Source organism: Bubalus kerabau, chromosome 20 (assembly GCF_029407905.1).
Source record: "Bubalus kerabau isolate K-KA32 ecotype Philippines breed swamp buffalo chromosome 20, PCC_UOA_SB_1v2, whole genome shotgun sequence".
In the NCBI taxonomy this organism is placed as follows: domain Eukaryota; kingdom Metazoa; phylum Chordata; class Mammalia; order Artiodactyla; family Bovidae; genus Bubalus; species Bubalus kerabau.
This window is the reverse complement of record NC_073643.1, coordinates 13,714,831-13,727,768: the sequence shown is the minus strand read 5'-3', so window position 1 is coordinate 13,727,768 and position 12,938 is coordinate 13,714,831. Positions and strand designations below refer to the sequence as shown.

Sequence of the window (12,938 nt, the reverse complement as noted above, 5' to 3'; positions counted from 1 at the left end):
TGGGTGATGTGAGTACCATGGGCTGCAGATTCCAAAGCGCTTCTCAGACCTGCCTGCTTTCTCCTCCCACATGCCTTAAGCAGGCCAGGGTGGGCTCAGTCTGAGTTGAGGTCCATCTCCCTTGGTCTCCAAGGATGGAGCCCAGAGAGGAAGCAGGGTGCTCAGTGCCCATGGAGTCCAGCTCTTTCTTTGGCTGGCCCTGCAACCCCCTCCCATCCCTTCAAACACTCAGGGTGCCCCTCAGTCAGCCCCCCGGCCCAGCAGACTCTTATGTGTTCCGAGGAGGATGTGAGTGCACAGAGCTCTCAGCCCAGGGCCAGGCTGAGCTGCTCTCACGCACACACAGCCTGCGATTTCCAAGCGGATCTGCCTGGGGATGAGAAGATTAGAGGCTGCTGGAGGAGGGAAGCAAACGCAGCCCACGCAGCCCCCTCCCTGGCCGCCTCAGGAATTGGGCCGCTGCCGGGCGTGGGTGGAAGCAAGATTGCCATTGAAATGGGAAGTGATGATCAGGCAGGGGCCAGGGAGCAGCAGCGTGTGATTGACGGGGAAAGCACCGGAAGCCGCCGAACTTCCGAAGCCGGCGGCAAGGAAGGCCCTGGCACACTCTGTGGGCAGACGAGGCTGCCCAGGCACCCCCTGCCCTACCCCCAGCCTGGCCCTGGATGCCTGGTGATCAGATGTTAAGCCAGGGGTGAACAAGGGCTGTGGTGGGCGTATCCAGGGTGGGCTACCAGGAACAGAGGCAGGTCAGGCCCAGGCCAGTGTGGACAGAGGCCAGGGGCCTGGCCAGGGGCCAGTGTAGACAGCAGCTCTGAATCCCATCACATGCTTCACCCCTCCAGTGACGACATAAAAAAAAAAAAAAAAAAAGGCTGCCAGGTGTCACAAGCGATCATCTCTCTGTGGATATAGGACAGGAGAGCCCACTTCTTAACCTTTCCATACTGTCCACATGAATGAGTGTTACTTCTGAAACCAAAGGCAGGTTTCTGAGGCCCGGCACGCCAATCTTGCCCACTGCCTTCGTCAGAATTCTCCTTCCCAGCTTGCTGACAGACGTGTCTCAGGGGCTTGTAAGAAGCCAGGGCAGGAAGGATTCAAATTGGGTGTCCACCTTCACACACCACCCTGATGTAGAGGCCCCCATCTGGCTGGACTCCCTCCTGGGAGTAGCTGTGGGGGAAGAACAAGCCCAAAGTGGGGGAGGTTGCTTCTCTAGCCCATCGGCCTGGTGGTGCCCGGAAGCCAGTCTGCCCCCTGTGTGGAGCAAGCCCGCTGCCATCTTCAGTTACCCTCCCCAAGACCCAAGCCCAGTCCCTTGTCACTCAACAGAAGTTCGCTTTTTTAACCAAAACGAAAGCTTCAGACTTGCAGGATGGTTTAGCAACAAGCTAATGGACTTCCCTGGTGGCTCAGATGGTAAAGCGTCTGTCTACAATGTGGGAGACCCGGGTTCTATCCCTGGGTTGGGAAGATCCCCTGGAGAAGAAATGGCAATCCACTCCAGGACTATTGCCTGGAAAATCCTATGGACAGAGGAGCCTGGTAGGCTACAGTCCATGGGGTCGCAAAGAGTCGGACACGACTGAGTGACTTCGCTTCACTTCACTTAGCAACAAGCAGTAGTCAAGAACCATCCAAAGACAGGAGGATTTTGCAACCCCTCCTTAGGGGTCTCAAATCCATAATAGTAAGTCTGTGTCTTCTGGCCCCTCTGAGACCTCAGCCCCTCCCCTGACTCCCTGCAGCATATGGGCACTGGAGCCAAGGCTGGCCCCTGGCACCAGCCCCAGGTCTCTCTACTCCATCCCAGCTGTCTAGTGTTACACAGCACCCACCCAAGCACCCTGCAGCACCTGGTCACAACAACCCCCTCTCAGTGGCTTGACCCTGCAGTCAGTCCCCAGAGCTGCCACCTGGCCTCTTCTCCTGCCATCGCCCTCTTCTGTGCTCAGTATCCCATGTCCTTCACCTGGGGAGCATAGTAACATCTGGGGACACTGGTGGAGTGTGCTGCACAGCAGGAGCCTCCAGATGTTTGAGTGGGGAACTAGCTTCAGTGGGGAACTTAGAGGCACATCACTGTCCCTCCTTCACCAACAGATGCACAGGCCCCTTCCCAGGAGGTCCCCAAGAGCAGATGAGCGATGGATGGGTGGGCCGATGAATGGATGCTCTGGGTTGCTTCTGGGTGGGAGGCTGTCTTTTCCCTGGTACTCCCAGCTTGGATCCCACTTCCCAGGAAGCAGTCCTGTGCTCACCATGACTGCATGTGTACATGCTAAGTTGCTTCAGTCGTGTCTGACTCTTTGCAACCCCTGGACTGTAGCCCGCCAGACTCCTCTGTCCATGGGATTTTCCAGGCAAGAATACTGGAGTGGGTTGCAATGCCCTCCTCTATGGGATCCCAACCCATAGATCGAACCCCTGTCTCCTGTACCGCAGGCGGGTTCTTTACTGCTGAGCCACCAGTGAAGCCTTCACCGTGCTACAGGGCCCCCCATTACTCCCAAGACAGCATGGCAGTATCTGCAGGCCTTGACATCGGAGGAACCCACGGTTCTCCCATTGAATGTGCACCAACACCCAAGATACCTGGGTCTGCACGCCCTCAATTCAGACTACCTGAACCCTTGGGAGGAGGGGTTGATTCTGGTGGTGAAAAGCTGGAAGAAGGACCTCGATTCTTCTTTGAAGAAAGGATTCAGCAAAGAGACCAAGACTGTGAAAAAGATAAAAGCGTTTATTAGAAGCAGAGTACATGTGGAAGAGCAGACAGGCAGGTTAGGAGGGAGCAGTTTAGGTTGCTTAAATCGGGCGGTTTTCCATTGTTGTGTTTTTTTCTAGCCAGTCATCTCCATATCTGTTCCTAGTGTGGACATGCATCTCTCAGCCAAGATGGATTCTAGCTGGCCTATTCTCACTCCTTTGTCCTTCCCTTAGATTGAGGGCCTTCTCTGCACACGTGTTGGCCCGGGAAACCCATGAGAACACACCCAATCGGGACCCAGCGCTCCCGCTGGTCTCCCATCTCGAAGCATCAGCAGGAGACCAGCTGCAGCTGCTCAGTCCAGGGCCTGTGTATCTCCTATCTCAGGATGAGAGCTCGCCTTTCCTTTTAGAGCTAAACTCTTTATATTGAAGGGAGTGAGAGCTTAGAATAAAGCCCCACGGTCCAAGCCTTGCACTCTTTGCTTCTGGCCCTCCTCAAGCGTTCTCCATCCTGAGCACCCAGGGCTTGGCGTTGTCTCCACAGGTCCTGAACCTCTTCCTGGCTTTACTGCTCAGCTCCTTCAGCGCAGACAACCTCACAGCTCCCGAGGAGGATGGCGAGATGAACAACCTCCAGCTGGCCCTGGCCCGCATCCAGCGGGGCCTGCGCTTCATCAAGCGGACCACCTGGGACTTCTGCTGCGGGCTCCTGCAGCGGCCGCCTCAGAAGCCCGCGGCCCTCGCCTCCCAGGGCCAGCTGCCAGGCTGTATCGCCACCTCCAGCCCCCCACCCCCACCAGAGAGCGAGAAGGCGCCCCCAGCCCGCAAGGAGACGCGGTTTGAGGAAGGCCAACGGCCAGGTCAGGGCGCACCTGGGGATGCCGAGCCTGTGTGTGTGCCCATCGCCCTGGCCGAGTCAGACACGGATGACCCCGAGGAGGATGAGGAGAACAGCCTAAGCACAGAGGAAGAGTCCAGCAAGCAGGTGAGCCCCCGAACCCTGGCCCTTGTGTGCGTGAGGGGACCCAGCTTCACTCGGAGCAGTTGCCCCAGTAGGGATTGGCCTGGAGGGGGAACACAGGCCACCCCCACCCCCAGAACCAGCCTCTTGGAGGCATGCTGAGGCCAGCCGTCAACCCTCTCTCCCCAGCCCAGCCCAGGAGGGCATCTTCAAGGGACCGCTGTCTATCATTCATCCCCTGGCTGGACACGGGCAGCCAGTTGTTCAGAGAGGGAAACCGAGGCACGACAAGAGAGACAGACTTGCTAGGAGTTCCTTACAGGTCTAGGACAGAGCCAGGAAGCCTGGCTCCCAGACCCAACCCTGACCTTATCCCCTCCAAGACTAACAAGGAGGAATGTCTTGGTGAGGGGGGAGAGCGGCCTCCTGACCTCTCCACTGCCCCTTCCCCTCCCCCCAGGCCCAGGGCTCATTCTAAGGTTTAAAAATAAGCATCCCTAAGATGGCAGGTGTCAGAGACAGCACTATCTTATCTCCCAACCTGTTATTTTTAACACTTAGGACTGGAGTCTGAACAAAAGGGACCGTACACCCTACCCCCACCCCGGCTCCCTCAGTGTTCTCACAGCCTGAGCTCGGCTCAGGTGGCTTCTCCCAAGGTCCTTGGTCAGACAGTGAGGACTGGGTCTCGGTTTCGTTGGGCCCACGCTGGCCACCTCTCTGGGGCCTGCACTGGGTGGGTCTGGCTGAGAAGAGCAGCTGCTCCCCTGCACGGAATTTGATCTGTGGCTCCAGGCTTGATTCCACAAACTCCTGCCTTCCTGTGGTCCCTGAGGCCAGCTCCTGCCCTTTCAGGCAGGCGGCAGGACAGCCACAGAGTCGGTTGGGGGAGGGGAAGGGTTGGTGTTGCCAGAACTGCAGCTTAGAATTAGCTCCAGGACGCTTCCAGCACAGGAGTAGGATTCCGGCTGTCCCTGCTTTTCCTCTGCTCCTTTTCTTGACCCTGTTGGCCCTGAGACGTGTGTGTGTGCGTGTGTGTGCGTGTGTGTGCATGGGTGTGTGTGTGCGTGCGTGTGTGCGTGTGTGTGTGTGCAAGCCGAGCTGCCATGGGAACTCCTGGGGAAAGCCTGTCCTTCCTAAGTGGAGCTGCCAGCTGGGCATCAGGGCGCACCGACACCCTTCAAGAAGTGGGAGGAGGGGAGATTTGTGCCAGCCAGGCCAGGGGCTTTGTTCAGCTTTAGGCCCTTTGCCTGGTCCTCTCAGGAGCTTTCGTCAGCCTTAGAATGAATGCCTGAGGGAGGGGTCTTCAGGGAGATGATGCCTCATGAAGAGGGTAGTGAAGCAGAGCCAGGATCCTGGAAACACTGGCTGGGTAGCTCATGAGCTGGGGGGGTCTCTTCAGCAGGAATCCCAGCCTGCGTCCGGCAGCCCAGAGGCCCTCCCAGAGCCGAGGGTCTGGAGCCAGGTGTCGGAGACCACCTCCTCTGGGGCCGAGGCCATTGAGGTTCAGGCAGACTTGCGGCGGCAGCGGCGAGCAGAGGCCCCGGCCCCAGGGTGCAGTGAGGTAACGCACACCTTTGTCCCCGAAGCCAGTGGGGCACTGCCGCTGGGGCCGGAGGCCGTGAGAGGCCCCCAGACACCAACCTTCTGGTGGGAGCCACGGCCGCTATCACAGCCAGTGTGTGAGACCCGTTTGCGGAGTGGCCCCAGACAGGGGAGGGATGGCCTGGGGCCCAGAGCCATGCGGAAATTAGGAAGCAGCCCCCCAGGAGCACGCCACAGGACTAACCCTAAACCCCTGCGTGTTCACCCCTTCCTCACTGGGTTCCTGTGCTTTGGTCCTGTTGGCAAACGTCTGTCCTGTGAGTCAGCCCATCCTGGGGGACTGGGGGAGCTCTGAGCACAGGCTCTCAACACACGAGCCACTAGCCGCTTCTCACCTGGATGGAGGCTGAGGCGGCGAATACAAGGTCTGTCAGGGGAATTTGTTCTGGACACAAAAGAGTTTTAATTTGAGCTCATTACCAATACTTTGGCCACCTGATACGAAGAGCCGACTCATTGGAAAAGACCCTGATGCTGGGAAAGATTGAAGGCAGGACAAGGGGATGACAGAGGATGAGATGGTTGGATGGCATCACTGATTCAATGGGTATGAGTTTGAGCAAGCTCCAGGAGATGGTGAAGGACAGGGAAGCCTGGCGTGCTGCAGTCCATGGGGTCGCTAAGAGTCAGACACAACTGAGCTACTGAACAACAAAATAACAATGACCAACATTTAAAATCCAGAGGCTTTTCTGTAAAAAGTCTGCATTCTGGCTTCTCTTGAAAAAAAAAAAAAACATTGGAAGAAGAGCCTCCCTGCTGAAGATTCTAACCGCCTCCTTGACTGGCCAGAACGCCGCGATTGGCCAGATCTCACCTGCCTGCCTTCATTCCATCACCTGCCTGGCCCCATAAGCATTTGGGTTTGCAGCCCCTGAGCTAACTGGACTGGCGCTACTGGCTACACCCCACCCCTGCTCTGCCAAGCACCCAGGAAGGTGGAGGTCATGTGCTCAGAGACCATGCCCAGGGCCCTTGTCCTGCAGCCTGACCTCAGCCTCAGTCTGGCAGCTGTGACTTGCTCCAAGGCGACATTTCTCCTTTGTCTTGTTCCTTTCATGGGATGGGCCCATGGGAAGCTTTGTTTTCATGGCCAGTTTGGGAGTACAAGGGCCTAATGGAATCATTGCCCTGACTGTACATGTCACACTTGTCCTCCTGGATGGTCTGACACACCAAGGCGCGGGGAACAGGAAGACACGGGAGGGACAGAAGGTCATGGAGAGAAGGGGCTCCCATACTGGAATGCTGACCTTTGAGCAAGTCTGGTACCTTCATCACCTCTTCAGATCAAGTCCCAGTGGAAATGAGGAGACAGCCAGGTGGGCTGGGACTTTTCTAGAAGGACCCCTCATCTCACTTGCCCAGGAAATCCTGAGAACTTGTCGTCCCACGTGAAAGCTCTAGTGTCTGAAAAGAAAAGGCGCACAAAGTCCCTCGACTGTGCCTTTCCCAGCTCAGCACTGCACAACGAAGCTGGAGTAAGGACGCGACCCTCAGAGCCACAGAAACCACCCTGCACCCAAGGGCACTCCCTACATTTTCACCAGGATCCAGTTACTCCTTACAGCCAATCTCAAGGTTAAAGAGGACTTTGAGACAGCAGTGGACTGAGTTGTGGAAGGAAGAGAAAAGAAGGCAGCTTTGAGAGCCAAGGCTGCCCAAGAACTCAAACCAGCTCTCCCCAGAGGAGCGGAGCCTGAGCAGTGTGAGGTGGACAACTGAGCTGGGTGTTGTAGATGTGATCTGAAGCAAATGAAGGCTGCCCTCCTCCCCAGAACCCTCTTCCCTGCCATACTTGTCATTAAGGTGGATTCCCAGAGGCAGAGCCAGAGCCCAGCTTCCTGTGCAAATGATTCATTGAGAAGGTTCCCTCAGGAGAGACCCATAAGGAAGTGAGAAAAGCAGGCTAAGGCAAAAGAAGCAGCTCCAGATGTTATGCTGGCTGGACTCCAGCCTCAGCTGGGTCTCTTCCATATCAGTCACTGGGTGTCAGCCACCCTGGACTTGGGTTGTAACCCCCAAGCTATTTCCAAGGATGGCAGGTCCCTGGCTAAAGACACTTTTCTGGAGATGGGGTCGGCTAAACAGTATTTGCAGCAGCTGGAGACAGGTGCACTGGCCCAAAGAGGGGAATTGGGCAGAACTACAGCACACCTGTACAGGTGCCCGCACGTGACACACACAGGTGCTCCTAGGGCAGCGGCACACACCTGTCGTCATCAGGTTATGCGGGATCAGGGCCACAGAAGCCTGCGTGACCAGGCAGGGAAGGTTCCGGCACCTTCTTGCTCTAGGCTGTATGCCTCACACTGGCACCCGTATGAACTGAGTGAGAAATGTGGGCTGGGGTCCCTGGCCTGCTCTTTGCATGTCTGACCCGGTGCCTGTGTGTGCCTCTGACCCTGGCGCTGACTGTTCTGGGCGTGGCCTGCCTGTTTCCTGCGTGTGTGCTGGGCTGCCACTGTGTCCACATCCCAGTGTGTGTCCCTGTTGCTCCTCATGCCTGTTTCACTTCCACCTGGATGCCTTCCCCATTCCTGGGGTTTTCCCAGAACCCTTGTCCCACCCCTGCACCCCTGCCCTAGACACCAGCAGCCCAGAATCACAGACCCAGGGGCCCTAAGGCCCAGCCTTGATGACCTTCGTGGCAGATTCCCACCCCCTTGGGCTCAGATTCCCCAGGTGTGCCATGGGGGGGATGGCCTAGGCACCTCCACTCTGGGAGCCCCAGGCTGGAGGCTGCTACAGAGCCCACACTCATGCGCTCACCCTCCCCACCTCACAATCCTGCCTGCAGCTTCCCGAAGACAGTTACTCTGAGGGGAGCACAGCAGATATGACCAACACTGCTGACCTCCTGGAGCAGATCCCTGACCTCGGAGAGGATGTCAAAGATCCAGAGGACTGCTTCACTGAAGGTACGGCCCCGGCTGGCACTACGGCCCAGCCTCAGCCCTGCGCAGAGGGGCAGGAGGACCCACAGCTGCTGTGTCACATCCCGCTCTGACCCGGATGCCTGTTATCCTTTCCCCATTCCTCAAGACCCTGGGGGCCTCCCCACCTGCCCGTGACGTGACTTACGGCAGGTGTGCCTTCAGATGTGTTTGGCTGGACCGCTGTGGGTCGGCTGCGTTTGTGGCGTGGTGGTATGACTGGGAGCCCCCGTAGCAGCGGGGACTGGTCTAATTCCCCCATCCCCTCAGGCTGTGGCACAGTGCTTGGCACGTAGTAGGCCCTCTGTAAACATTCAAGGTGGGTGTGACACGTGGCCATGTTGGTGACAGCATCTGGAGCTTTTATGAATCCATGGTATATTTGGAGGGCAGCTGGGGATAAAATGAGGGTTTGTCTTCCATGTGGCACACCCTTTGGGACTGTCAGTGAGAGGTCTGCCCTTCCCAAGGCTCAGAAACTGCAAACATAGAGAAAGTCCAGGGACCGAGCACCCCAGGGGATTCTGGAACATTCCCCCAGGGGGTGAGTTGCCCGGGTGAGCACGGGACAAGCTGGAGCCCAACCCAACCCCAGCCTTGCCCCAGCCCAGACCTGCCAGGCCCTTCATCTACTTACTGGTAGCCTAGTCCATCCACCCTCTCCATGGAGTACCTGCTGCCTGCAGCCTCCTGAGGGCAGTTCCCACAGTCATCACCCCCCACCATGGCCCCGCCCACCACGTGGCCCAGTTCGTTATCCATCACTGTAACCACTTTCAGTCATTCTTTCAAGTGTCCAACTTCCTGCTATCAGATGTGGGCGTTCGCAGGTGCCGGGCTGGGTCTGAGCCCTCTCCCTCCCCCAGGCTGTGTCCGCCGCTGTCCCTGCTGCACCGTGGACACCACACAGGCCCACGGGAAGGTCTGGTGGAGGCTGCGCAAGACCTGCTACCGCATCGTGGAGCACAGCTGGTTCGAGACGTTCATCATCTTCATGATCCTGCTCAGCAGTGGCGCGCTGGTACCCTCCTGGGGGTAGAGGGTGGGCAGGGAGGCATGAAGGAGAAGGGGTAGGCAGAGAAAGGACATCTCCAGCTGGAAAGCCAGGTTAGAAACTGGGGCAGAGCCCTCTGCTGAAAATGAAACCCCCCAGGGCCCCAGATGAGGACCAACTCACAAACTGTCAATACCCACAGCACATACAGAGGTTAGAGCAGAAAGGGATCATGGCAGAGGTCATCTGTCCAGGGGCCTCCTTGTTCCACAAAGGGAAGTGATTTTCCCAGATCCCAGTGCACAGCTGGCATAATCTCGGGTCACCAGTCACCTACACCTAAGCCCTGGTGACATACCCACCTGCGCACAGCATCAGACACGCCATCAGACTGGCTCAGTGCAGGTAATGCAGGCTGATGGTACACTGGTACCTCCACTCGTTCCATGTCTTCTAGGGCTAGAGGCCAAGCTATGTAGTTCACACATTATCACATTTAATCCCCATAGCAACCCTTTGTTGAAACATTAAGTAACTTGTCCAAAGCCCCACCACTCACAAGCAGCAGATGTGGCATTTGAGCCCAGAGAGTCAGATTCCAAGTCCTTTGTCTTGACTTTCCATTTGTTCAATAGATCTTTACTAAGCTCTCCTTGTATCTACTGGTCCTGTGATGTGTGGAGGGGCAATAGGAGGAAGAGACCCCGGCTCTGGCCTCAGGGACTCCTAGTCTAGTTGGGGAAACCAGATTCAGCAGGTTTGAGATAGTCAGAGATCAGCTCCAGAGAGAGGAGAACAAGAATGGAGTAGGTGATTCAGAGTGATGGAAGGTCAGGGGGAACTAGAACAATCAGGAAGACTCCTTAGAGGAACCAGATGGAGCTGGACTACGGAAAACAGGGAGGTTTGGTGAGATGAGGAGGAACAGTGAGGGCCTCTGGAGATGCCCCAACTGGTTCCCAAGCACCCTACTCATCTCTTGGAGCCCTTCTAGAAGGAGATGAAACATCCCTGGAGAGAGTTGTGAAAGGTACTCGTGAACAGGGAGAGGGGTGATCAAGAAGGCAGAGGAAACAGAAACTTCACTAGCGCAGAAGGAGCAAGAACCCAATATTGTTGGGGAGATGAGAGCCCCATGAATGAGCAACTAACAAGGAGTGCTTTGGACTTTAGATAGGGAGAGTGAGTGGTATACTCTGATCGCAGGCTGTTTACCTCCAGCTCATGCTGCTGCTGGCCTCTGAGACTTCCCTGTAGCTCAAATGGTAAAGAATCTGCCTGCGAGGCAGGAGACCAGGGTTCGATTCCTGGGTTGGGAAGTTCCTCTGGAGAAGGGAATGGCTACCCACTGCAGTATTCTTGCCTGGAGAACTCCATGGATAGAGAAGCCTGGCAGGCTACAGCCCATGGGGTCGCAAAGGGTCGGACACGACCAAGCGACTAACACAGTCCACATGCTGCCCACTATGGGGCCAGCCACGGGGAGACACTGCGGCCGTCACTTCTAAACCTCTGGGCCTCCTGCCCACCCTGTACTATCCTGTCGCTGTTCCAGAGTGGGCCTGGAGCCGCTGCTTGCTGGCTACATGCTGTTTTACCATCGGCTAGAGCCAAATCTCTGTAGGCTTCAGAGAAGGAGGATTTGACAATATGTTAACGAGTTTTGTTTTTAAACAGCCACAAACAAGGGCAGCCAGAGCCATTTAGTCTGGGCTGTGGAGGAAAAGCTCAGCCTGGCATAAGTGAGGAGGTGTTTTGGCAAGCAAATGGTGAATCTCATCAGGGTAGACAGCCAAGCACTGTTTTAAAAAAAAAAAAAACCACATCAATGATATATTGAGAAAAATAAGTCAGAGTGTGTTATTTAAAGTTATAAACTTGTTTAACAGAAAGCAGACTATGTATCACTTTGAAATTGCTGAAGGGAAAAAAAAATTTCTTTTGAGAACACAGATTTTACAGCAAAAAAGATATGGAGAAAAGAAGGAACCAGGAAGCATTAAATCAGGAAACAAAATAATATGGCAAAGATAAGATCAGACATGTGTTTCACTAATAAATGTAATTGGATAAAATTCATCATTTTAAAAGGAAAGGATTCTAAGTGGATCAGAAAAAAACAAAAAACTACAGCCGTGTGTTCTCAAAGTACAACCCGGAAACTCTGTGACTCGGAAATATTAAAAGTGAAATAGTAAGATATAGCAGGAAAGTGTAAACAAGGACAACAAAAATCAGAGTGCTTTTGTTTGTTTATGTTAAACAAGGTTGAACTCAAGGTGAAAATCTTGAGATAAAAAAAGAAGGTCCAATGGGGTCGCGAAGAGTCAAACACGACTGGGCGACTTCACTTTCCCTTTTCACTTTCATGCATTGGAGAAGGAAATGGCAACCCACTCCAGTGTTCTTGCCTGGAGAATCCCAGGGACGGAGGAGCCTGGTGGGCTGCCGTCTATGGGGTCGCACAGAGTCGGACACGACTAAAGCGACTTAGCAGCAGCAGCAGCAGCAGCAACCTATAATAAAAACATAACTATTATGAATATATTTATTTGGGGCACTTACATAAAGTAAAATCAGGAAAAAAGTGGCAACAGTACAATAATACAGTGAGCTCTTACCTCATTTGTTTAGTACTTGGCTAATCAAGTATTAATAGAAAGAACAAGACAATGAGATATCTTAAAAGATATAGTTAAGAAATTTGATCTAACCTAAATGGACAGGGAGGCCCAGCATGCTGCAGTCCATGGGGTCACAAAGAGTTGGACACAACTGAGGGACTGAACTGAGCTGAACTGAATAACAATAATAGCTAACACTTAAATAGTACTGACTATGTGCTAGGCTGTGTTGTAACATTTTACAAGCATTAATACATTTAGTTTGCATAATAGCCCTGTGAGGTAGGTACTATATTACAGATAAGAAAACTGCTAGATGTAGCAAAAACAGAAAGATTAAAAATAAACCTGTAGAAATATAAAGTGTTTTCTTAAACTGTGGATTAAACCAAATAGTTTCATGGAGGGTTCATGGGTGTTCATTATATTATTAATAAGATGTGCTATGATTCATGAGGTCGCAAAGAGTCGGACACGACTGAGCGACTGAACTGAAAGAAGTAAAGAAACTATTCATGAACCATATATGGGGGTGTGTCATAAAAGATTATGATTCAACCAGTTTTGTCCTCCTGATATCTAAAAAAATAAGAAAGGAAAAATAGAGGTAGAGAAAAAACTTTGACTTGGGGCAGGTGAAGAAACTAGAAAGTAACAATATTGCTAATACTTTATGTGGGATATAGCCAAAGGTGTAATGACTAAAATTCATAGACTTAAACATTTTCCTTGTTAAATAGAAAGAATAAATTTATTAACTCAAGAAATTAGAAATATAACAACAAAATAATTGTAAAGAAAGCAAAGGAAATAATTAATAAAGTAAAAACACAAATGAATGAATTAGAAAATAAATAGTAAAATTGATAAAATTCCAAAGCTGATTCCTTGAGAAATTAAAGTGATCAATAAACCACTAGCTTATCTAATCTCTTACATCTCCAAGAGTGGATTCTTTCATATTTTCAAGGAAGAAAATAATTTAAATTCTATTTAAAAATCTTCTGGAGTATGAAAAACAGATGGAAAATCTAGAAATTATTTTTATGAAAGCTAACAGTGCTGATTTTTAAAACCTTAAGTATTACCAAAAGTAAAACAAT

General features: G+C 53.1%; 1 protein-coding gene across 1 annotated transcript in view; it reads left to right on the top strand.

Moving 5' to 3' along the window:
* The window catches only part of SCN5A (sodium voltage-gated channel alpha subunit 5), an 88,213-nt gene that overhangs the window by 47,661 nt on the left and 27,614 nt on the right, over positions 1-12,938 (top strand). Inside the window, exons 16-19 of the mRNA XM_055557404.1 lie at positions 3,260-3,700; positions 5,079-5,240; positions 8,082-8,202; positions 9,084-9,238. Coding sequence (XP_055413379.1) covers positions 3,260-3,700; positions 5,079-5,240; positions 8,082-8,202; positions 9,084-9,238 — 879 coding nt within the window. The remainder of the gene's footprint in view (positions 1-3,259; positions 3,701-5,078; positions 5,241-8,081; positions 8,203-9,083; positions 9,239-12,938) is intronic.